General features: G+C 43.4%; 1 protein-coding gene across 1 annotated transcript; it reads right to left on the bottom strand.

Annotated features, from left to right (window-relative positions):
- Positions 1-340: 340 nt before the first annotated feature.
- Positions 341-24,555, bottom strand: itgb1a (integrin, beta 1a). The gene is made up of 16 exons (XM_070927767.1): positions 24,250-24,555; positions 11,576-11,642; positions 11,097-11,182; positions 10,070-10,289; positions 9,813-9,983; positions 8,379-8,617; positions 7,877-8,032; positions 7,642-7,737; positions 7,081-7,170; positions 6,746-6,886; positions 5,972-6,174; positions 5,610-5,848; positions 5,249-5,471; positions 4,155-4,390; positions 3,781-3,947; positions 341-1,629 (listed from the first exon to the last, which is right to left on the bottom strand). The coding sequence occupies exons 2-16, from the start codon at positions 11,640-11,642 to the stop codon at positions 1,564-1,566; spliced, it is 2,400 nt and encodes a 799-aa protein (XP_070783868.1). The 5' UTR covers positions 24,250-24,555; the 3' UTR covers positions 341-1,563.
- Between the last annotated feature and the right edge of the window lie 1,069 nt (positions 24,556-25,624).

Here is a 25,624-nt window from a genome sequence, read left to right as displayed (position 1 = left end):
TAATAGTAGGAAATCCACTTGTGACCATCCATGAGCCAAACTCATGATGGTATGCCCCATATGTTTAAGTATAAAGAAGCAGTGTACTGAGAACATAGCCTTACACTGTAGCTGACTGTACTTGGACGTGTGTATGTACTCATTCTTAATTTAATTAATTAATGATCTTTAAAACACTGAAGCGTGCCTTTAAGCATTCAGTATTAATCTGTCATTACTCCTGTCTCTGGCCCACTATTTGTTTTTTTAAAAATGAAGAAAATAAATGCTTTCATTTTTTTTTTTCTGAACACAAACGGGTTTATCTTCCGAGTCATACATAGCCACACAGAAAGACACATACCGTTTTTGTACTTTATTTAATAAATAACTCATAAAACAGCATTGGGAGAGAACATGGTATTGAAATAAAAGGCACTTTGAAAACAATACTGTAAAGGCTTGTGTGTGGTACTTCAGAGGCATTTGGGTGTGAAAGCATTTCAGAGGTGATTCATATGACGTTGGAACAAACACTCTTGTTTCAGTCTTACAAGCTAAAAAAAATTAAATTACTGACTCGCACAAATGAGTTCACCAGTTCACTGGACAACAGAAAACATCTTTTTGGCGTACTTGACAAGAACACAGGAAAGGACCTGAGAATGACTAATAAAGTTACTGCAGTTAGCAAATAAAACAATATTCCATTAGTTCATTGCAACTTGTATCATAACTATACAAATCCGTTGATTGTTCAACATTGCCACAATTTCATAACTTTAACAAGTGGTATACAGTCCCTTTGTGATAGTATCAACAACTCAAAATAATGACAGTTGATATTAATCTTCATCTTGTGTGTTTACTCCTTCAGAATAGACAACAGTACTCAATAAGATAAAGTCTTAAACATCGGATGTTTCTAAGTTGCAGTTCAAACCTACATTTACAACCACTGCACAATCTACGGTGAGTCAACATAACTGTCCGATCCAGGTTGAATGCTAAATATTATTCAGTACTTCCTGTTGCAGTTGTTTTCTATATATATATACACACACACACACACACATAGACATAATGTGCTGCCATAGCTGACAATTTCCACATGAAACTCAGGCCCTGTCTGGAACACACAGAAACACACAGGAAGTCAGTGCACAGAGAGAGACGAGAGGAGGGAGTGAGAGACGGAGACAGAAGATGAGGAATTCTTGTACATATATTGTATAATTGTCCACATTGTGTTGTTTAAAAAAAAAAGAAAAAAAAAAAGCTAAATTCTCTGCTCATACCAGTCCTGTGGCAGGGAAAAAAAAGCACCTTCATGTCATCATTTCTGCAAATATGCAATTTTAAAGTATATACACATACTGTATACTGTACATCTAAAATACAACAAATGCATATAAATCATAAGTGTTAGTAAAAATACAGATGCAGTGGCCGCATGGTACATAGTAATGGTAAAGCGACAAGAAAAAAGATTCCACCACAAGCTCCCCTCAGGCCCCAAACCCACAGTAAATACTGCAGTTGTCAGATACTTGATAGCAGAGTTCATTGAAAACTATGACGCCATCATTTTCCTTCATATTTCGGATTGACCACAGTCGTGACAGCACTTTTGTAGATGGGATTTTCTCCCTGGAAAGCAGAAAATTACAATCGCGTTATAATTATTACGCAGTCAAGCAATGTGCGGCGTTTTTGTTAGAACATCATCATTTACTGTACATGTCATTTTCTTAGATCACACGTAGCACACAGCCATGCTTTTGTGACAACATACTGAAAACAGGAAGTACAAATGAATCATATTTAAAACACATAACATACTTACCAGACAAGATTTTGGTATTTGTGCCCCCGAACACACTGAACAGGTTTTGTGATTTTTCAGCTGTATTGATTGTCACAGCACACTCATGCACCAATGTTACTCCTCTTAAGGTTCCACTTGTCTATAAGTTTACCTGATAGTTTTAAAAGACGGGTGAAATAAAAGAAAAAGTAGCGACTGAGTGAAATCGGGACACACATAAACACAGCCCATGCAGGAAAATGAAGTGGAGAGGAAAAGAAATACAAACTTAAAGGACAGCAGCTTTACGTCCATAGCTTGGGTTCTGGAACTTATTGATAGGACTCTTGTATATGGGGTTTTCTTGCTACAGGTAGAGAGTGAGGACAGAATAGAGTTCAGCAGGAAAATAAAATAGAACAACAGCACAGAAAAAAACAAAAGTATGAATAAAGTCCAGTGAGAAGGATGAAAGGAAGACAATGCGAGAAATAGAAGGTAAGAGATAAGGATCATATCTGGATCAAATCTGGATCAAATCGCGTCTTTACTGTTGATCAAGTGATAAAAATGTAGATCTTGTGCCCTTTTTAATTAAAGCCCCTTCATTGGCTGCTGGCTGCAGACAGGTAAAGGCCCCCCCAGAGCACCCCAACTCCAAATCCAAATCGCATCTCCCTCTCAGATATAAACATATACTAAAGCAAAAAAACATTTTAATTAAAAAAATATACTGTATATATATACACACAGTATATTTATAGAAACCATGAAACCATGAAATCTTCTTAAGGCACAGATATTCTGCTAATTTAAGTAGCGGTATTCAATGTAGCTTTACTGTAGCAGTATGCACTCTACAGCTGATTTATGTAGGAAGAATGATCAAAATATTGTAAAAAAATAAATATTAGATAACGATTGGGAGCAAAATAAATGTGATCTCGACTTCCCTACATTTGACTGTGCCCTGTGACATTCCAACAACAGTCACTTCAAACAGAGGCTCTGGCTTTGGGGTCCAAATGTTGCAGACAATCTAAACTAGTTTTTATTGTGTATTCTCTGTCCCACTCCTGTGAAGAACTGTGGATATGCAGACCCTCGCCTTTCTATAAAAGAGATGAGGAAACATTGCTACATTTACTGCAAATTAAACAAGGGCCAACTCTCTTAGATTGTGCGACATCTCGATGAAATTGAGATCTATTTTAAATGACTAAAACCAAGTACTCTGTTGAGGCTATGGATCAGGATTGTGCGGTTGCAGCTATAAGAGCATAGGAAGGAGCTCATACAGTGTCTTTGAAACTCCTCGTGGTTACTTTGCCTTGTTATCTTGTCAGGACACCCCGGTTAGTCACAGTCAGACTAACAGTCTCTCATTTCTCTAAATGAAAGGGATCTGGAGCCATAGGTTGCCCTGCCCGTGGTAATAAGAAAGACCCCAACATACAGCTGATCATGAACATCTGTATCAAACCCACATACACTGTGGGTATGACACAATTCAACCACTAGGTGGAGGCATATTACTGCACATGAGGTTGTGCTGAAATCCAGTCTTCTGTCATATTGATGTTGGCTGATGATGCTACAGAGGGGAGGAAGCAGAGAGGGGAGGAGCTGTGGCCCCTCCCCGGAAAAAAGCCCAGCTATGCTCAGAGTGCATAACATTCCCAAAAAAGTCCACACAGTCCCCGGCATTTTTCCTCTTTATTTTGAGCGCTGCTCAAAAGCAACACATTCAATCTGTTCCTGCAGCTGTGGGACTGAAGAGAATGCGAGCAAGACACTTTGCGATGATATCAACAAGTCTGCAAACCTCATCTGCTGCTAAGAACAACAGATAATCTGCACAAGTTGATTCCCTGACAGCGGCTGGCTTCGCAGAGCAGCCAAACAACACCTGTTTTCCACATTTAGATTACTCAACCAAAACTTATTTATCCTGCTCATCTTTCGCAAAGCCGGTCAAAGTTCCAAACACTCACCGTGTCCCATTTGGCATTCATCTTCTCCTTCTCAAACTTGGCAAACTCCCTCCTGTCATGGATGATCATCAGCAGCTTCCAAATGAGCAGCAGGGCTAAGCCAATCAGGACGATGCCGGCGACCACGCCCGCCACGATGGGGATGATGTCGGGACCGGCGGGGCAGTCTGAAACACAGCGGGGTGTTTAGGGAGCTTGAAATAAGAGTGCAAAAATAGCAAGATCATGGGAAAAAACATAGCATCACACGGCGGTACGTGAATAAACAAATGACCTATTTTTTGCAACCCAACCACCGCAGCCCCTGTAATTAGCTTTCTCTGTAACGGAAACCTTCCACACCCTGGTCCCTGTTAGCTCAGCTTTTAGCTTACCCAGCGTGTCGACCACATGGACCTCCTTCTCCGTGTTATTGTTGACAGCGTAGGTGTAGTAGAACCAGCAGTCGTTGGCGTCCCTCTCCTTGCAGTGCATCACAGGGTAGGAGGCGTCGTTGGGCTGGGGCAGCTTGTCCCTGTCCTTCACTTTAATCAGGTTGAAGTAGCTGCAGTCCCTCTCGCATGACTCCTTCTTCTCACCGGTGCCGAACGCCCGGCACTGGACGCACTCTCTGGAGGGAAACGGGGTGTTGTTAGTAATTACAGGGGATACATTCTCACTGATGTCTTGTTGTGTGTAATAAAGCAGAGAGTTTTAGCTTTATTTACACAGGTTTTGAGATATCTGTGTAAATACAATGACATTTCAAAAAATTCAACAACAGCATCTCTTTCCAGAAATAACCCTAGACCAGGATTTTAAAAGTCTGACACTGTTTGACCTGCTTTTTTGTAACCCTTTATCTCTTTATATTTTGGCAAACTAGTACCGTTATGTAAGCCGAACTAGCTATTAGCAGCTCCCGTTTACGAGGTACCCACGGATCCCATGAACTATGACTGGATTACTTTGATACCAGAGAAAACTTAAAAACATGATGATTCTCTAGCAAGTTCTGAAGTTAAAAGGAACGTCGTTTTTTTTCTGTGATTTCTATGAGGATTTATTGGAGGTTTTATTGGAGACGATGAAGAGACGCAAAGTGTAAGTCACACTGAATCTAAAAAATATGTGTATCATGTCTGTGGTGTTCAGATACTGGTATTGTGTCCAGGCAACAAGCCTACATGCGACTACAGTGAAATATCCCTCAGCAGTGGCCCAGGAAGGAAGCGCCATCCGGGGAAACACAACGAGGGAATTTTGTGCCCAAAAGACTGAAAATACCCACTCAACAAAGCATCACTTCATGACCAGTATGCAGAGGAGGAATAATTGCACCAACCCATCACTTGTTCCACATACATATTGCATGTGAGCATTTTATTAAGACAGAACAATAATCTGAACCTATTCTTTACATCACAAATACACCAAAGTAAACACCAAAATATGTAACATATGTGACACGTCTCCATGTCAGACTTACTTGTGTTCAGTACAGACTCCGGGACAGGTAGGGCAAGTCTCACAGGTGGGACCCTGGAATTTGGGGTTGGTGCACTTGCAGGTGCCGCATTCGCACGTTCCTCTGCCGTTGCAGATCTGCTTGTTGCTGGCCAAGCACGTGCTGTTGTCCAGAGAACAATCGCAGGCGCTCCCGGTCCACATGGGGTCACAGACACACACTCTGCACTCACAGCGTCCATGCCCTAAGATAAAAGACAGCTTTAATGAGCCGTTTCTCTTTCTAAATATCACCCCAGGTGCATTAAGCTGCACTGAGTAAAGCCTACGTGCTGAGACCTTAAATTCAGAGGGACTGTCCTCTGCAGAGCTGTCACACTCACCTCCACACAGTTTGTTTCCGGAGCGGTCACAGTTGAAGTTGTCGCACTCGCAGTACTGGCCGCTGTACCGCTCCTCGGGGTTGTCCCTCTTCTTGCACTCGCAGGTGCCGCACACGCAGTCCCCGTTGTTGCTGCAGATGTCGGTGCCGTTGTCTTTGCGGCAGGTCCGGTCCATGTCCTCTGTGGCCACGTCGTTGCTGCTGCACTCACACTGTCTGCCCACGCGTCCTTCATTACACCTGAGTCAGGGGGGACATTTTGTGATTCGGAAGCGTTTCTTGACACCAAAACAAGAAATCCAAGCAAGGCTGAATATGAGATGTGTGGTACGATAAAGACCGTGGAAATGTTCACAGACTCACTTGCAGGCTCCGCACTCGTAGGTCCCGTTACCAAAGTGGCAGAGTGGGCTGTTCTTGATGCCTTCCTTGTGGCATTCACACTCACAGATGAAGTTGAGGGTAATCTCCACCTCCTCGGTGAATCCCAGGGGCTTTATCTTAATGGTCTCTGGCTTGCCTTGTTTGGGACAGCCCTTAGATGTCACACTGATGCTAAACATGACCTAGGAGTGAAGGAGATAAAGGAGAAAGCCTGACTCAGAGAGCAAAATACTTTCAAATTTCAACTTGACGTCATCGTGTGACATGCCCGTAGGCCCAGAGCTTACAGGTAGATGTACACAAGGAGTACTTTTGTCCAATACAGTGTGCAACAATTAAATATTACAATAAAAGTGATGGTGGAAAATGTTCAATATCCCAAAAAGAAAACTTCCCTTTCAGATCAGAGTGCAGAATTAGCTAGTAGCTTGTCGTGATCTGGACAGAGCTCTGAATTTTTAGAACGTTGTGAACGTAAAAGTTAGTGAAAAAGAAATATCTGGTTTAAGGTCAGACAGCTCACTCGGCATATGTGTCACTGGATTAATGAATTGTGCAAAAGTTTGTCAGAGTGATCAGTGCTCTGCAGTTTGATGCGGTCCTGTGGATTTAGATTCTCGGTATCTGACTTGACGACATCTGCTAATTTAGGCCTGATAGGACTGATGCTTATTTACTGGCAACTGACAACTGACAGACCTCACTCATCTACTGGTGAAACACAATGAAATAAGAGTCTTTTCTGATCCTCACCTCATCCCCGATGGAGATGTTGGAGCATTTCCGTCCATTTTCGCCCTCGCTCACCACTCCGTTCTTACAGCGGGATGTGTACGCTATGGTCACTCCCTCTGGAAGTTTGCTGTTCTCCAGTATAACCTCGGACGAGAGGGACTGCCAGAAGCCAGAGAGAGATAACAACATGACTGTCATCTGGTAGCTTTGTTATGACAGCGTACTATACACAAAGGCTTAGCAGAATGTTGAATGCTTTAACGCGGTTCATGTGAGTGAAATGATAACTTAATGAAAGTTGGTTTTTTTTTTATAAGAGCACTTGAAGTCAACAATCTCAACAGTGTACTTACATTGTAAGCGTCTATAATAAGGTTGATTACGTTGCTGGAGTTGGCAGACAGAGTGCCCACTGCAGACTTTGGTATCAGATTTTTCAGCTCCTGAGGAGAGAGGAAAAGTTTAGAATAAAGCTTCATCAAAGTTCTGTTGAATCTTGTGATCCCGGGAATCTCTATTAGCAACAACACAGGATCAAGGATCAATGCTTTTCTACGAACTTTTCGGCTGAAACCACAGACTTTAACCATTGAATTCCAGATTTAAAAGGATAAAGCATTGATTTCAACCTTGAAATTATGAAATTGTTACTGCTTTGAAGCATACTGGAGCTACTGTGAGGCTACGTAATGAACGTTAATCAAAATCAGATGGAACTGGGGTTGAACTGGCCTGAAAAGCAACAGCATGGCAGACGGAAATAATCAGAGCTTCAAGGGGGTTGCTGCCATAACTCGCAGCAGATTTAGCAGCCCAGGTGGATATTTTTACGCACTGGGCATCTTCCAAACACACACATGCACACAGATGGAATGAGGGATATGAAGTCAAAGTGTGTCAAACAGAGAACTCACTTGGTAAACAGGCTGGAACTCCTCTGTGACCGCAAAGATGGTCTGAATGTTGTTGTCGCTCAGCTTCTGAACCAGGTGAGCAATGGAGGGATAGTCCTTCAAAAACAGGATGGAGGAGAAAAGTCAAATTTACAGTGTAACACAAAGTCAAATGCCAGCTAAATGAGACATCCCAGGGTCTTTCCCCACATGTAGAGAACTTTCAAAGCAGGCCAAACAATACTGAGCTGCTCACATAGTAGTGGCTCATGGTATATATGTTGTTCTCCAAATGGCATTTTCCATCATTGGGCAAAACGATGCCACCCAGTTTGCCATCGCCAGCAAAGTGGAAGCCGGCGTCAGTGGAGAACACCAGCAGACGAGTCACGTTCCTCCAACCGATCTGCTCCTGCGAAACCAGAGAGAAACTCTCAAACTGCGAGTACAAATAGTCTGTTAACAGCGATATATCCGCTGTATAAAAGCTACCGGAGATATTTGAGCTGCTCAGAATGTGATACATTCACTTTTTATTATCACTGCATCCGAAAATCTCCTTGTAAACCAACCTAACCGCCTTGGACTCATAAAATACCTTTTCACACATCACCACATAAACGCATTTATTGGCGCTGTATCCCTCCGAGCAAGTGCCGTAATTGTGGGAAAATTGCCTTTAATTGAGAACCTGAGCATGATTGTTTCCCACAGGATCACTGAAGAGCAACAGCATTTTTCTTTTTTTCTATGCTTACCCCACACACAGCCACTTGCATGATGGCATCAAAGCCTCCCTCGGGAGAGTCCAGGTTTCCAGAGATGTGCTGCTGGCCCACCAGGGTGTTGAACTTCTTGCCATCGCTGGTCAGCTTCAGGACGTTCTTGTAGCTGAACGGGCTGGTGCAGTTCTGGTCTCCTGTGCATGGGTTCAGCAGCTTGGCCGGGGTGGTGCTGATGTATGGCATGACTGTCTTTTCCACGAAGGAACCAAAACCTTTGAACGACAGTTGGTTTCAGAATGTAATTTTAAACAACTTAAGCAATAAAGTCCTCAAATGATTTGAGTAAAGGCCCAAGACGCCTGCTTTGAGACTGGGTGCCCTAGTCTAGAGGTAAGTCGACACCAAATGAATTCAGATGAGGTCAAGTGTTCACTTCTTTGGTTTGTTTGTGCAGGACAGAAAAAAGGTCACTTAAACTTGGGTGGCACCAAATACCCACAACAGGACACCTGAAAATACAAGTCAGTCAGTCTACTTCAGGGGGTTTCAAAATACTCAAAAATCAAGACAACTGCGCACCACCTGCCCCTTAACCCACCATAGCAGAGAGTTTTTCTCTCTGTATGTGCATAGGTTTTCAACACAAATATCTGTATATGAACCATGTTGATGGGACACTCTCTGAGCCTTAGTAATGTAAAAAGAATACATTTATACTGCAACATGAGACTTATATTTGGAGGATTTGGGGGATGTCAACAGGAAGTATAATGTTGCCATGGAGTCAGTTGTGCTGACTGTGGGCAATGAGTAGGACCCGTTTTTTTTTTTTAAAAGCCTATATTTGTTTACATTTTGGCAAATTGTCACCATTAAAAGCATGCCCAAGTAGCTATTAGCAGTTCCTGTTTTCAGTGTACCCGTGGATGTACAGACAACCTTCACTGGATTACTCTGAACTTAAAAACGCGATGATTCCCTGGAGTCATGTTTCTATGATGATTTCTAAGTAGATTTATGGACGTTTATTGGAGGTGACTGTCTGAGATATCCGTGTGAAATCCGAATGAAAGTCACAGTGATTCTACAAATGCGTGTATCATGTCTGTGTGTTCAGATGTGACTGAGGTATGACCCCAAAAAGGAGTACATATTTTGAGGTAAATGGCTTTTTATCAATCAGGTTTTTAAGTACCTCAATTCTATGAGCCATCTCAGGCAATGCTGTGTTGGTGAGTGGGACAAACTACAATAACTAACTTCCTGTTGTCTTTAACACTAGCATGCACCTGCCCCTTTTCACCTCACACAGTATCTTTGCCTCATGTCTCACCCTCCACACAGTTACTACCGACAAACCTAGATGAACCAAAATCAAAAATGCAACAATGAAAATGTTTCACTTCTTTGTCCCCAAAAGAAACAAACAGTCAAACGTGATTCCACGCCATAATGAAAAATCCTCACCTATCCTGAAGTCAGAGGTAATCTTTGACATCTCCAGCATCAGACTGGTTCCCAGGTTCTTGACGTTCTCCAGATCGTCCTTCATGGAGTAGGACAGGTCCATCAAGTAGTACAGGTCGATGGGATAATCTTCAGCTCGTTTGAACTTTAAGTTGAAAGACTGGGGCTCACCTACATGAAGTTACCGTCATTAAAAAACTTGAATCAAATCCAAAATGAGGTCAGAATTGCAGAACTGAATTAAAATATATTCTCACCAGATCGGAGGGTGAGGCTTAGTTTTTGGGGCTGGATCTGAGTGATGTCCTCGGGCTTCAGTTTCTCAGCCCCCTTTCGGCGATTTGTCACCGTTTTGTTCCTGAGGGTCATCTGCTCCCCGTGTGGGTTTTCGATCATTGTGTCATCACAGCCCCTTTTTATCAGAGACTGCAGCTCGTCACAACGGGTCGACACGGTCTCGCCCTGCTTCAGGAAGTTCTAAGAGCAGCGGCACAGGGAGAATGAAAGGGATGATCCGTCAATGTGAAAATCAGTTCATTTAAGTGGAAGTAAGTGTAGCAAAGTGCAGTACTCAAGTCTGTGAAAGCTGCTGTATAACATCTTTTGTGGCTGTGGAGGAGCTTTCATCAGGGTTACTCTCTCAGACTTCTCTTGGCTTAAGCTTTTAACTATGCTGGGGACAAAAAGTCAGGATATTCTGACCTGTGCTGCTTTGATTTTGACCGTTATTTTTTTTAATACGTCTCTCGCAAGTCCTGCAAGATTAGGACTGCAACTGATGATTATTTTCATTATTGATTTTTTTCTTTGATAATGGATGACCATTGGGTCTACAAAACATCAGAAAAGAGTGAATAATGCTCCTTGTCACTTCCCAGAGCCCAGGGTGATGTCTTTTAACTGTCTGAACCACAAATCTTCACATTTCAAAGGTTTGAAAATTGAAAAAAATAGTTTAACAGTTTAATTAATTGGTTAATCAACTAATCATTTCAGCTCTGCTGAGGATTTTCTGCTTTTCTGCTATATTGTTAAATATCTTTTGGTTTTGGACTGTTAGTCGGACAAAACTAGGAACTGAAAGACATCACCTATGGCTCTGGGAAATTGCGATGGCTGTTCATCATTTTCTGATATTTCTGAACAATTAATCTGATCAAAAACATTAGCTGCAGTCCTACATCAGGCCCAATGCTTACTATTGCTATATGACTATTGCCATCATAATGGCATCATACTGCATTTCTCAGCAGCCATAATAGCTGACAGCTTGGATTCACATACTGGGTCTTTACACCAGCCACATTTGGCTCCGGCCTGGATGCAGTCGCCGCAGTATTTGGCGTTGGCATTGATGCACTCGTTCCCCTCTGGATGGAAAACAAAGAGAAGAGAAGGCAGAGTCAGAGGGAGCAGGGGTGCAACACAGTCCCTGCAAAGTAAGCAGCTTGTTAAGCCCCCCGTGTTTACGCATCAGTTCATCTGGAACACTGTGTGGCTCGATGGTAACCGGAGACGGAGACGGAATATTCCGTCTTTTCCATTATCCTCCACGCCGTGGGATGCTAAGGTGGATCTCTGGTCAATGACATCATTAAGATAAAGTAGCCAGGCTCTCTCTCTCTGGGGAGGTAGTCATCATTATGAGTTGTACGTTGCACTATGCAGGCTGACATCAACGAAATGACATTGTGTTGCAGTAATACAGCAGCTATACAAACCAATATAGCCTGACAACATGAGATCGGACTGAGAAATCTTACCTTTCTGAGCATTACTGTAACAGAAGACTCCCAGCAATGACGATATCAAGAGCAGCTTCAGGTCCATCTGAAAACACACACGAGAAAAAAATATATTGCGCTCTCAACAAAGACCTACTGCTGAAAAGCAAGATGTTGTTTGTCGCTATCTCTTTGTTAATAATTGCTGGTGGCTTGAATGCTTGAATACATAATGTCCTGGACAGAAGAATACAGAGGAGCGACAGAGAGTCTCTCAGAGATGACAGATAATGAATCTGTAAATGGCTTGGTTATAATTGGAGGTAATAAATTATCCAGTGGCAGGGGCTTGGCCTTTCTCAGTCGGTCAAAGGGCAACAGGCGGCTCATTCAATTCGGACCACTTTCACATGTAAACATTTATACACACACTCACGCACAGACACACACACACACACACACACACACACACACACACACACACACACACACACACACGATCACACTGACTTGCCTCTGGCTTGGACTGCAGCCTTACTTTTTCCCACAATCCCTTTTTACTGTAAATAGCATCAGTTCCCTGGAGTCAACCCCTCTCTTGTCGTGTATTATTGATCCCTCGTCTGCGAGCAGGCCCTGCTGGTCAGCCATATTGATGCATCTCGTCCTGCTCTTAATTGCAAAGCTCATGACTTACTAAGGATAAGGGAACTGAAGGACCTTTCTCCGCACTTAACGGCTGATTTGTGAGCAGCCTCCAGCCACACTGGCCGCTGTGTGAGACTGCACTTAAGCACGGCGGTGCTGTGGGCGAAGGCTTGCCAACATGCTCACAATGGCAGCACTAACATGCTGATGTTTAGCAGGTATAATGCTTACCATGTACACCATCTTACTTTAGTTTAATAGCTTAGCTAATTAGCACTAAACATAAATTACAACTGAGGCTGAATTTGCAGGACATTCCTGTTGGGACCATGAATGCTTGCACCGAGTGGCATGGCAATCCAATAGTTGCAAAGATATTTAGATATCTGGATCCAAGTGGTAGACCAACCAACCTAGTGAACAGAAAAAGTCAGTAGGATCCATCCTCTGGGAACCATGAATGTCTGTAACAAATTTAGTTTGAGGTTTGAGTTTGAGGCTACGGCTTTACTGACAATAAATAATCATGGGAACAGAGCTGAGGTTATATCTACATTCTGTACTGTAAGCTAAGTACAAGGGGTTTTCAGTGAGCCCTCACTATCATTATAGATTCCACATTACTGCTGCGGTCTTAAAAAGATTGCGTTAGCACCGACACTCTTGGGACTCTCACCACCTCCTATTGGCAGTTCTAATAAAAGCGACAGCTGGGAAGGCTCCCTCACAGAGACACCGAATCAATGGTCTGATGTTGTACGAAGGTGCAGCGGCCAGCAAGGGATCAGCATGTGCCCAATCCAATTAACATGTGGAATGTAAATATCCCGCTTGACTGTAAATCACAAAGTCATGGGAGACATTTCTAAGAGAATCTCCACAGTAGCTAATGTCTATCACACTGTCCGGCTCTAACGTGAACCTCATGCTTTCAAATCCAGAGAGTGATAAAAGCGATTATACTTTTTTTTTTTTTAGACCTCTATTCATAGAGGCTACATTAAAAGCCTGCATTCCCTTACTCTGTGGTAAAGGAAGCTCTGACGTTCAGTGTGTGCGGTGTTGAGTGATGCATTCCTGTGTGCGTGTGTGTGTCCGTTTATATAGACACAGAGGGACAGACGGCCTGTCTACGGCCCCCCAGATTAGATCAGCTGGCTTCAACCTCCACTGCTGTACATGGGTGGTGTGCGCGCATGAGTATGTGTTGTGTTTTCCACATGAGATAAATACCACATTTAACCTGGCACTGCCACTGTTACACCATCACCACACCATGCTGAAGCTAGAGCACAAAAGGCATCACGAAATGTTTATGTGAACAATACACAATATCTATGTGAAACAGGTTCAGAGTTTGTGATGTTCGGCACGACGAACAACTGATTTCAGGGAAAACCAAGCTTCAAGTGAAGGAATTTAGGTGCACATTCCTCTTAGAACAAAACCACACTCTCAGTTATTTTCTTTTCACTCTCGCTGGAGTTTCGTCTTCAGCTCCAAGGAATCGCTCGAATCCAAACTACGCCTACAAAACGCCAGCTAGGTGTCAAGTTGGAAAAATAACCATGTTGTCTTTAATTGCATGAAGCTTAGCAGCTGCACAGAGGAATGCTCTGTACAAAAAAACTACATTAAAATATAGCAGAAGACAGAGAGCAGTCCAAGAAAGGGTTAGGAGCAGGATGTTGTGCTGCCTTCAAGTACACCTCCAAAGCTCTGTTCAGAAGTCAAAGTTAAAAAATGCTACTTTTCAAGGTGGTTTTGGTTGAGCCTGTCTGTCTGTACCATTTTAGAAGCAAAAAGGTAGAATAAAACACAAATCATGGATGAAAATTACATTAACTATTAGCCAAGAAAGCTTCATGAAGACCATGAGATGTGCTTAAAGGCTCTGATGAAAATAAGGAAAAACAACAGGGACGTGGGCTCTAGTCACCAGAGGATGAATCCTACTGACTTTGGTGATTATCTGACTTTTGGAGTTGCACCACCATCAGATCAACATCATAATTTGTCTAATACAACCAAATACCTGCGAAACGAATGACATGTCCATTAGCCTCAGCTGTACTTTGTGTCTAATGGTAATTGGCAAATGTGAGCATGCTAACATGACAATCTGAGTTGATGAAGGCACTAAAAGGCAAACATTACACCTGCTTAACACCAGCATTTTAGCATCATCGTGGTGAGCATGTTAGCATGCTGGCATTAGCATTGAGCTCAAAGCAACGGGCTGTGCAGCCTCACAAAGCCGCTACTGCAGCTACAGACTCTTGTTCATAAGTAAAGCCTTGAACGTGCCCTTCATGACCTAAATCAAATTGGAGATTTGAACCATTATATGAACTAAATTAAGCAAACAGTGCATGTAAAGTGGAACAAATAAGTGCAACAAGGGCTTAAATGCATACCCAATACCCAATGCAATAAAAGGCCATTAAAACAATAGCACCTACAATAATTCCTGGCTACATTTCACGTAAGTTGACTTTCCCAGACGTGTTCACCATGTTTTTCATACATGTTTCGTTTGGAAGAGCAGTTTTTGCAGCACTCCCTGACAAAAGCCTTAAATTGCACTCCTCTGTGGGAAAGCTGAGTTCCAGGAGCCACGATGCTCAGAAACCACATACCATTTTGAATAAGCAAGATAATGGCAAGAAAACATTATCTTATATTGCTGAGTAACATTACTATAAATAATACAGTCAGCTTGATTCAGTGAGTTTGAAAAGTGCATGCTCCAATGCATACACTTTCATAAGAGCTTGAATAGTTTGGTCGTGACACTAATATGAATCAAAAATTGCGAATGTGTGGAAGGGAGGGGGTTGGAACTATTAAGATATGTTTGCGTAACAACCGCAATGCTCAAATGTATTTGTCCATGGGAAGGCATAAAAATAAAGATACATTCCAGACAGTTTCCTGACAACACCAAGACAGAGCAGCACTGGTTATTCTCTCACAGAAAAGAGGTTCAAGTAGCTCCCACGCTCTTCCTGCCTCTCTCAGCCAGACCCCAGCATGCATACATGCACATTTTACTCCTCAACGCCTGTCCACGCGTCACACACACCTGAGCTGTGTCTAAATGCATCCCAGTGTTTTATGGTGTCCTTCCAAAGCTCTATCAGTAGGCAGGAGAAGGTGATGCATGGCAGACACTGTGGTGCGTGACTAAAACGGGCCGAGCTTCTCAGGCATTCCTGAGGGACTGGACGCCGTCTGACCAGGATAGTAACCTGCAACACTGTTACTGCACTTTGGGGAAACGCGAGCTGTGAGACCCATGACGAAGCGATGCCGTATTTGTAACCCCCCCCGATTCCCACAACCCGCCTTTCCCCAGTTTGTTGTTATTCAGTATTTATTGTATTTGATCACTTGACCTCCTCACGAAGGAGGGTTGTTGCAGGAAGCCAATGGTGGAAACGTGAGTCAGTAGGTCATCTTTCGCATGAATTTGATATAACACCCAGGCCTACATTATATTAAACTCATACAACTCCTTATTGTGCTTAGGCTTCCCATGTGTACACTAAAGGACCCTCTGGAGGTTCCCGGACCCCCATGTGAAAACCTCTGGTGTAGAAAACCCAGACTTAATTGAGCCACACAAACCATGGCGGTGAATGAGTGGATTTACTTCCCTATAAATTGAGCTGCATTTGCAAGTGCTTAGAAGTACTTTACTTCAGCAAGCACCGCCATGAATAATGACCAGCGGAGTCGGGGAGGCTGAGAGAACCAGCTAGACCCAGTAAAGCAAGCGCTGCAGCAGTAAAGAACTGTTGGCGGCTCAGAGTCACAGCGCTCTTTGTAGGAGAGGGCCTGGACTTCCCTCACTCAGAATGGCTGTTCTTCTCCGGCCGTGAAAAGAAGGAATGGAAAAGAAGGAAAAACAGGAAAGGGCGGTGCACAACTCGGAGGGGAAAGGGGTTGCCTCTAGTCCAAAGGAAAGGAACTTGCAGACTTTTCCTCGCCTCTGCTGAGTTAGCCCTTTAGTCTCTCCTAATCCTCCCTACTCCATTTGTACAGTATCTGTCTGGTTGTTCTGGCCTTTTTAATGTCAGCAGAATATTTATGAGTTCATTTGGTAAAGGCAACAAAGTGGAAATTAACAGGTCTGTGTGGCAAAAGTATTTTAGAATTTGTAGATGTTGAGGATCTGGAGATAACATTCCAAGATGGATTCACTCCACTGCCTCTGTAGCATATCTTTGGCATCCTACACTCCCATCCTCCCTCTTTCTCTCCCATGTTTCCTTCCTCTTCCCCTCTCTCCGTCTCCCTCCTCCATCATACCACCCACACAATTGCTTAGTTCACTCCCTCCACTGTGAGCCAAGCCAAACCAATGGCCCCTTGACTTCACATATCCTTCAAACAGCGGCTGAACATGTCTGAGCTCTGAGACGTACAAGCCGCCTGACAGAACTGAAGGAGAATACCAAACAGTGTCTGTCTGTGTCTCCGTCCAACCCCCACCACCACCTCCCACCGCCATCCGGAGGACCCTCTTGTAGCAGACAAAAGCAATGAATCAGGCTGCCCTCTGAGACCACGACAGAAGGTCTGATCCTTAAAGTGTTCCCACTCACCGTCCCCTCTTTGCCAAAAGAGCCTCCGTGTGATAAATAATACTAATGAGGCAGATGTTGAGTCTTTAATCTCTTTGTGCTTCTTTGCTTCTAGGACATTGATATAGGCCGACAATCCAATGTGATCTTTCCACAGAAGAAAGAAGAGAATAACACTCCAGAAGATAGCATGAAGGCACACATGACTAGAAAAATGTCATCATAGTTTCCACATTACACGAGCATTCCAGTTTTCAAACTATTCCTCAATAGTTGAAGCTTTGTCAGATAGAAAGAAAAGAGAAAATAACTGGATTGAACAGATCGAGTTGGAGTGGAGCGAGAAAGGAGAGGCAATGCCAAGGAGGTTTCCATCATGTCTGATTCAGCCTGCCATCCTTTATTTTTAGCCTCAAAGGAATATACGCAGGTATGTGCTGATGACATTAGCTTCTATTTCTGTTTTCACATTTTGAGAAAAGATTAAATTGATTTAGGGCACTGATGTAAAAAATAAATAAGATAATGTCCACAAAAGGACCTTTTGAAAGTCCTACAAAATTTCTACCACAGGTTAGACGTGCAAAGTAATATCCTCAAGGTGGCTTTAAAGTCACACACTGAATTAGCCATTGCATTGAGCGAGAATATGTAACATTTGAGGAAGGGCAGCCAATAAGTTCAGAAGTGATTTACAGGATAAGAGCATATGGAATTTTCATTAATTCATTCAAAAAGCACAAGTAGAGGAGTCATAAAGGCTACAAACCAACCCCAGTAATGTCCATTACACGGCAATATCTAACTGAAGTCCTTGTTTTTCCCTAAATCTCTACAACGGAGGTGGCGAGCGCTAGGAAAGTTAGCACAAGCCATACAGTCACAATAGCCACATTTATGAGAAATGCACCAGGTTGAAACGAACCGGAATTTTCCTTGAAGGCTGCGACAGCTAAATCCCCTGAGTGTACTGAAATCAGCAAGAGTGTTTTATCGCTCGTCATCTTCTTACAATAGTTACATAGTCTCGCTGTAATGCTTAAAATGCTGAAATGTCATTGTCTTAAAAAGGTTGCTGAGTTATTAGTTGGTCAAAATGGTAGTTACGTGACATAGTAGTACTGTAAATAGTAAGTAGTGTACATGTTTTATAGTCAGGACATGTCAGTATGAAAAGTGTTAATCAGATATTTTAAAAGCAAATGGTTCAGTCGGTGCACCCATAGTTATCCACTCGTTATCGTTTAACAGAATAATAGGGGCAGTAGCTACAGCCTAAATGCTAGCTTTGTGAATAGCTCAACAGACAGGTTGACAGGTTGGCTGACCTTAAAAATTCTGCTCTGTTTTTCACACAAAACACTTAGCCACATATGTTGGCTTGAAGCCGGCAAACATTCCCCTTGTGTACGAAGGAGGCTAAAGATACACTACTGTGGGGGGAGGGGGGTCCAGTCAGAAAATCAATAACACTTAAGCAGTTCTGGTTTCTTTTCAGCACCTAAAATACATTCATATTGACTAGGATTCACATCCCATCACGACATGTCCTCCCACAGCAGTTCAGTAGCAACAGTTGAGGCAAAACCTTTTGGAGGAGGGCCAAGTCCATAACACTACTCATGGCTCCGGCTCTGTGTTGAAAATAGCTGTGCAGTGCTAACAAGTTATTTCTGTGGCCCGTCCTCCCCCACTGGCCTCTGCAATCACTCCAAAAGGTGAACTAAATCACAGGAGACATAAAAACTTATCTACCTCAACCCCAGAGAGACGTGGAAGACCTACAACTAACCTTGTGTTAATATAAATGCCGACATTTCGGTGCAATTGTGTCATTGTTGGACAGGAAAATGTGTTCAAAACAACTGAAGCGCTCCAACGCTGTTATACTGTTGCATATTTGAAGGAAAGGACAGAAACTTGACAGTAGAAAAGCTTTGCTCAAACATCTGTAAGATTTGACATTTTTAGGGAGCCATCTGTTTAATTGCTTACGGTGATCCTCTGAAAGCGGATCTGGGGAGGGGCAGAACATCCAATTCTCACCACCAACCAGCAGGCTAGTTTTAGGGGATCTTGCGGGGTTGCCTGGCTGTGACAGTGTGAGCCCAGGGCTCAGCCCATGGAGCTGGGATCTGCTGTACAGTAAGCCTCCCCAAACTCCCTGTGTTTGCTGAGTCGGCGCTTCCTGTGCTGAAACACAGGAAGCTCAATTGGATCACACAGGAAGTCTGTACCGTGGTGCCTGGAAACCAGCCACATCTCCCTCTTGAAGCCATGAAGATGACATATTTGGCATTCAACTGAGAAAGGAAGAACGACAGACAGCGAAGAGAGACAGGCAGAAGGGACCAGACTGCCTTGTTACAGAGAGTTTAAAATGCTGTGAGCTGCCAAAACGGCAGCATATTGTCTTTGTGAATCAAGCGTGTCTGATTCCAAAACCTAAACCAGGCCATCACTGTAATCTAAGCTCTTGGGGAAAGCTAAACAAGCCTGGAAACTGCTTCAGACAGTGATAGCAACGCAGCCAAAGGACCTCACTGGAAAATTAACAAATGGCTGTCACAGCTATTCATTCTTTGGGACGATCTACAGAAATCAGCGCAGCACCTGCACTGTTGAGACAGTGAGAGGAATCATTTAGACACGCGACAGCAGCCTGCAGCCTCAGACAAATATTTACAGCAGGGAGGTGATTATTCTACGGCCTTTGGGGATGGAGACAATGATAAAGACCAGTTCTCCAGAGCTGATGTTTCCAACCGAAGAGCTGCTTCGGCTGGGAGACAGACTGTATCTGCTAAAAAAAAAGGTTTTAGAGTCGGCGCGATTGCATACAAAGTCAAAGGAAAGACGCAATTAAACACAAATTTTCCGTGTACATCTATTGCTAGCTAGCTTACAGCCAACATCTGTACAGTTGGTACAGTACTTTGGCGGTTTGGGGTTGAACAAAAACAATTTCGCTCAGCTTTCTGTCTAAACGCGCCTTGACAGTCTTACATCCACGCAAGCAGCTCTGTGCGGCCGTACTTAGGTGGTGATTTGAGCTAAATGTTGCGCTAATGTCAGCATGCTAACATTTATTTATTAGAACTACTTACAGAGTGCAGCTCAGGCTGACGGGAGTGCCATGTGTCATGTCATGCTAGTTTTGCAGGTATTTGGTCATAAGAATTTCACCCGATGATGGCACTAGGTGAAATGCTAGGGGATCAATTCATCCTGAGGGGGAAATGAATGTCTGGACCAAATTTCAAGGCGATCCATCCAACAGACATTTCACTCAAAACCACGAATGTGGGCTCCACGGTGGCGCTATAAGAACAGTCAGGTAAAAACCAGCCACATCAGTCTACGTGAGAACAGCAGCACAGAGAGCAGACTACAGTACACAAGCTGCTCCACAGAAGCTAACAAGCCACACAGTCCCGGGCTGTTCTGCTTTCCACTACACAGACAGATATGTCAAAGTTTGGCCTTAATCCGATTTTTACCCCAGCAGTAGGCCAGCTGTGGACACCTCCGCTGTCTCTTTGCTGAGGCCCTTATGCTCAAGAACTGGCACATTAATGACACTCAGATGTCTTTCATTAGGCCCCAGACTTGACACTTGAACCAGAGGGCCTCCATTTCCGCTACCACGGGAGAGTGAAAACTGCAGAGCTAAAACAGTAAGCATTTCCTCTTGGGAACAGTGGAGGAATATCTGTCATGCTTAATTCTCAAGGCGTCCTTAGGTGCTCTGAAACTGTGTTCGAGCTCTGCTGCACCACTCAATCAGGACGACAGACTCTGAGCGAAAGGCTCGCACGTGTAGAGAGAACTTTCCCCGCCATACAGCTCTCAAGCTTGACGTCCCTGAACTGGGTAGCTGGTGTTGAATATAAATGAGAGAATCACATAAAGTCGTTCTTACATTTTGTTTGACTGTGATACCATTTTCCTGACATGCGGCTAGTGATCTGCCTCAATTTAAGGTACTTAGTTGAACTTACTTGAACTAACTTGAGCTACCTCCCTTGTATATCAGTAAGGGCTGGTCTTGTGTTATGTGTCTATTAAGCTAAAGACGTTTGTATTGTTGGTTTATCTGTGGAGTGTCTATGCTTTTAGAACAATTTGTGATGCCTCAATTCTATTCAGTCAGAGTAATTTCCACTCCACTATTATCAAGCTATATCAGATATGCACATCTATATGGGAATTCTAATGAGTGGCTTTAAAGAGGTGCCTGTCTATGAAGCCCCAGTACTATAATGTGTTCCTGTCTCTGAACTGGCGGACTGCTGGTGACTCACTTAACACCCCTGAGACGTCAGCGTCCAACAGGCCACATTCACAAAGACAGAGAACAGGGTTTGCATTGTATTGGTTCTACGCGTTCGCGCATATAGGGCACTGAGGAGAGGCACATGGGAGCAGATCAGTGCTCAGCGGACGATCAAAGGTGTGGAGAGAAATTATGGTGTCAAAATATGAAACAGGACCAGTTTAAACGTGCCTCGCTTACAAAGACTTCTGATATAGGTTAAGACATAATGGATATGATACAGTACAATTTGTATATTAAAAGATCACATCAAATACTACTTAAATATCTGCTTAATAAACTGATTTCCATTACATTGTAGGACATTTTTAGGAAAAAATATACATTGTACACATCAAATCTTAAGCACAGTAGGGTTAGGTTTGTTTTTTTTCCCAATACTATGGCTGTTATGAGTTTCAGTATCAATACCAAAATTATTACAACTCATTGGTTAGTCTGTGAACAGAAAAAGAATCGGCAATTGTTTCAGTAATTGATTCATTTTTAAGTAAGAAAAATGTCACGTATTCTTCTGTTTCAGCTTCTCAGTCGTGAGGATTTGCTGGTTTTCTTTTTCCCACGTGGCAGTAAACCAAATATCTTTGGGTTTTGGACGGTTGGTCAGACATAACAAGACTTTTGAAGACGTCATCTTGGGCTCTGGGAAATTGTAATGAACATTTTAATCACAGTTTTATGACATTCTACGGATCAAACGATTCACTGGGAACACAATCTGCAGATGAATCATTAATAAAAGTCTTCCTTTGGTTGCAGCCCTAACTCGCCTCTCTCTGGGACTTCTCAGTCTGCTAACTCTAAGACGGAGACTTCTAGACTGGAGAAGTTGTACATTTAAATGGAAAGATAGAAAGTTCTACACTGCTCATAAAAACCTGCCAAAAAAAGAAAGACAAGCCAGCGTTCATGTCAGTGAATAAAGCCACATTTCCAAACACCAACTCTTTTATATCCTTGAACAGAGTCGTTCTGTGAATGAAAGGCACAGAAACATTTCTTTTCCTGACTCTCAGGCCCTCGCAGTTAAACCCTCACACTGTCACAATAATAGACACGGTATGACAGAACTCGCAAAAAATGTCTGCTACTATTTACTACCAACATAACGTGTTTAGCCCCATTTTCTCAGCAGACCTTGGCAAGCAAGAGGTCAGCTTCAACCTCGCCATTCCTCACCGGTGTTTCGGAGGCTGTTTTTAGAAGCAAGAGGCCTCCCCGACGAAAAAAAAAAGAAATGTATTTGAGCCCAATGTGGAGAGGAAGTGGATAGAGAAGAGCAAAGGCTTAAGACTTGGTCAAAAGCAGCTCTGGAGGTCACAAACCAAAACCAAGAGAAAGTGCCCACCCCGCAATCTCACTGCAAAAATAGACAAATTCAAGCCATAAAATGATTTTCAGAAGAATGGAACAGAACAAAAGCAGCAAAGGACAACACTGTGTCGGACAGGATATAGCCGAGAGTCTAAAACGTGCTGTTTTAATACCATATGGTTTGAGACACCTTCAGAATGCAGGAAATACTGCAGAGGTTTGTGCTTATTGGTCAGGCATGTGATTCACTGCCTAACAAATCACAGATAACTGCTCTTCTGGGATCTTCAGTTGTAGATCTGCTTTCAGCCTTGCAGGATCAGAGTGTGTGTGTGTGTGTGTGTGTGTGTGTGTGTGTTTGTGTGTGCGCGCACTTGTGCTGGAGGTAAATGGCTGTAACAGGCGATTATTTGTACCACTTTATGCCTCTGAGCCTGAAGTCTCCCCCTCCGGCACAAAGCATGTGTCGCGGAGGGCAATCGTACACATTCATCACTTCTGTCCAGTAGAAACACAGCAACACACACACACACACACACACACACACACACACACACACACACACACAAAGTGCATATTCATCACGTCCGTCTCAAGTGGACACACATAAGGTGTACGTCACACACCGACAAAGAAACAAAACACACACATGAGAAGCGTCACATGTCCGGCAGAAAGGCCTGGGTGTGGTCCTCCGTGTGCAGTAAGTGGCCTCGTAAATCAGGTGGGAGCCCGGCCCCTGCAGCAGCAGCTGTTCCCCGGGGGCCTGAGGTCACATCCATTCAGCTGGTGGCTACTGGCTCCGCTACCATCTCTCAAACTCCCCCCACTGTCCTACATTTACCCTCCTCCTCAATTAGCCCTCCTCCCCCCCTCCCTCCTTACTGTTCCTTTCTCCGCCCCTTTGCCTTCCATATCTCCTTTCGACGTCCCCTCTTTCATCCTCCGTCCTTGCCTCCCTTCCTGCCTCCATTTCCCTGATTAAACTGATGCCCAGGCCCTCCAGCTATACTGTGGAGTCAGCGCGGCCTTCACCCCCCTGCTCTTCTTCAGATGAAAAGGGAACTCTGCTTGATCCAATCAATGGACGCTATGCAGCCTGTCAGCCATGCACTGCACGGGCAGTAACAAGCGGCAAGCTCCTTACGTTCTGTCAGAAAGCTACTGTGTGTTTGTCCTCAGTGTATTCATACCTGTGTCCTGTTTGCTACAGTAGGAGTCACTTCATTCTTCATTCTTTGGGACCTCACTCATGACCCCCCCCCCCCTCTCTCTCTTTCTCTCCCCCTCTGGGCTGTCAGTGTCTCATGTGAAGTGATCCCTGAGTCATTTGAATAGATCATGTGAGATCACTTGTTGAGGCCCTTTCATATGACCCTCCACATCAAATGAGGAGGGGTGCAAGCACCGTACAGCCTGTTGCATCTGATCCAGAAAAGATGGATACAGACTAGTTTATTAATTATACTGCAATACAGGGAGCATACAAGACAGCCTCAGACCATACACACACACACACACACACACACACACCACTTTTTAAAACAGTAATGAGCTACATCCCACCACCTGAACATTACTTTTAGAAACATATTTAAGCACATTTTAGCACTTGAATGCTACATAATTAGTGTTAAAAGTGACCATAACCTGAAGTCCCATAGGCAACTATCAGTATAAACTTAGTATTGAGTACTGCAAACACAATAAACCCCCACCCCCCAAAACACCTTAATAATAATAATAAAGTGAATCTTTTTTTCCAGGCTGGGATAACAACACTACAACATGATTTATGAACATGGTTTATGAATTAGCTTCCTTACCTCGGCGCTGTGGTGTTATTTGAAGGCAACATACAGAGGAAGTAAGCTAGTTAGCTTTTCTCTCCCAGCTCCCAGTGATGATCCGCTAACCGACAGCACAGCACAGACAGACAGACAGGGGCAGCAACTATCTGCCCTGCTGGCACCGGGAGCCACTTTCTCCTCCGGAACAAAAAAAAAAAAGTCACGGTAGATTTCCCCTGCTACTCATTCCCCTCGACTACCCTCCACAGAGAAAACTTTATGCTAAAACCGAATGCGGGAACAGTTCGGTGGCTGGGGAAGGAAACTAAACCCCAGCGGCGCCTGTGCGGACCTCTTTTCCTCGGTCTCATCCAGAGGAAAGCGGAGAGGCAGACCCGCAGAGCTCGGCTCCTCCTGCCCCGGACCTCATTAGTGCGAAGACACACAGTGTAACGCAGAGCTGTCCCGGATATAACCTTCAGAATAAAACCCAAACCTGTCAGTCTCACTTGAATCTACTCTATTTAAGCCTGTTCACAGTTATGCTATGTTTTAATATAAATGTGTGAGGTTTACATGTAGCCCAACGATTGTAAAGTTATTATTATTATTCCTTTACAACCAGAGGGGGACACAGCACCTCAAATGCAGATATATGTAGCAATCACCAAAACATCTGTTAGATTGAAACACCTACTGTTACACATACTCACTTTTACTATGAAAATATTAGCTAAAATTGCACTATGCTATGTATATAGCCTGTTTTTGGTATGCAATCATGGCAAATTAAAATACTTAAGACCTATAACCTGTAAATCACAATTAGTTCTTCAGTAACGTAGAATGGAATAACTGGGATTTGGGGATAATTCATGCAGACACACGCTGTATGTTCAATGTACAGCTATTGCCAAATGTATCGCATTTCAGCTACTTTTATTTTGAAGGCAGCTACTTCTCATTTTTCCTTTGTATTTCTCCTTAATTTTGCTGACTTGACTCAGCTCCAGTCTGATCCTCCTGCTTACGTCACTGCTAGAGGACCCCCCCCCCCCACACACACACACATAATTTCCTATTTATACAGATGCTGCCAACATGTCTATTCAACGTTCAATCAATCTGTAGCTCTATCAAAGTCATCATCATCATCATCAGCATCAATGCACTGCACTTTTATGTACACAGAAACAAGGTTAATGATGGACCATGACTGCCTTGTTACAAGTGAATGAATGCACATTTTCCTGCTGACATCGAAACTTAACAATGAAACAAACAAGTTCTATAAAAGTTGTGTTCTTTAATTTTAATCTCTGACTGTGTTTTCTTCCCTCGTGATTGGTTTGATGTGTCATTAACAATTACCACAAAAAAACATCTGTGTCAAACACTTCAGCGCTGCCTG

This window comes from Enoplosus armatus, chromosome 21 (genome assembly GCF_043641665.1).
Source record: "Enoplosus armatus isolate fEnoArm2 chromosome 21, fEnoArm2.hap1, whole genome shotgun sequence".
Lineage (NCBI taxonomy): Eukaryota > Metazoa > Chordata > Actinopteri > Centrarchiformes > Enoplosidae > Enoplosus > Enoplosus armatus.
Note: the sequence above shows the minus strand (reverse complement) of the source record. Positions and strands in the feature narration are given on the sequence as shown.

What these genes read in the sequence shown, in the direction of transcription:
- itgb1a (XM_070927767.1), bottom strand. Translation starts at nt 11,642, where the DNA reads ATGGACCTGAAGCTGCTCTTGATATCGTCATTGCTGGGAGTCTTCTGT. An exon ending in TGCAAGTGGCTGTGTGTGGG is followed by an intron (nt 8,033 to 8,378) that starts GTAAGCATAGAA and finishes CTGGTTTCGCAG; the next exon opens with GAGCAGATCGGTTGGAGGAA. An exon ending in AGTTCCAGCCTGTTTACCAA is followed by an intron (nt 7,171 to 7,641) that starts GTGAGTTCTCTG and finishes CTCTCTCCTCAG; the next exon opens with GAGCTGAAAAATCTGATACC.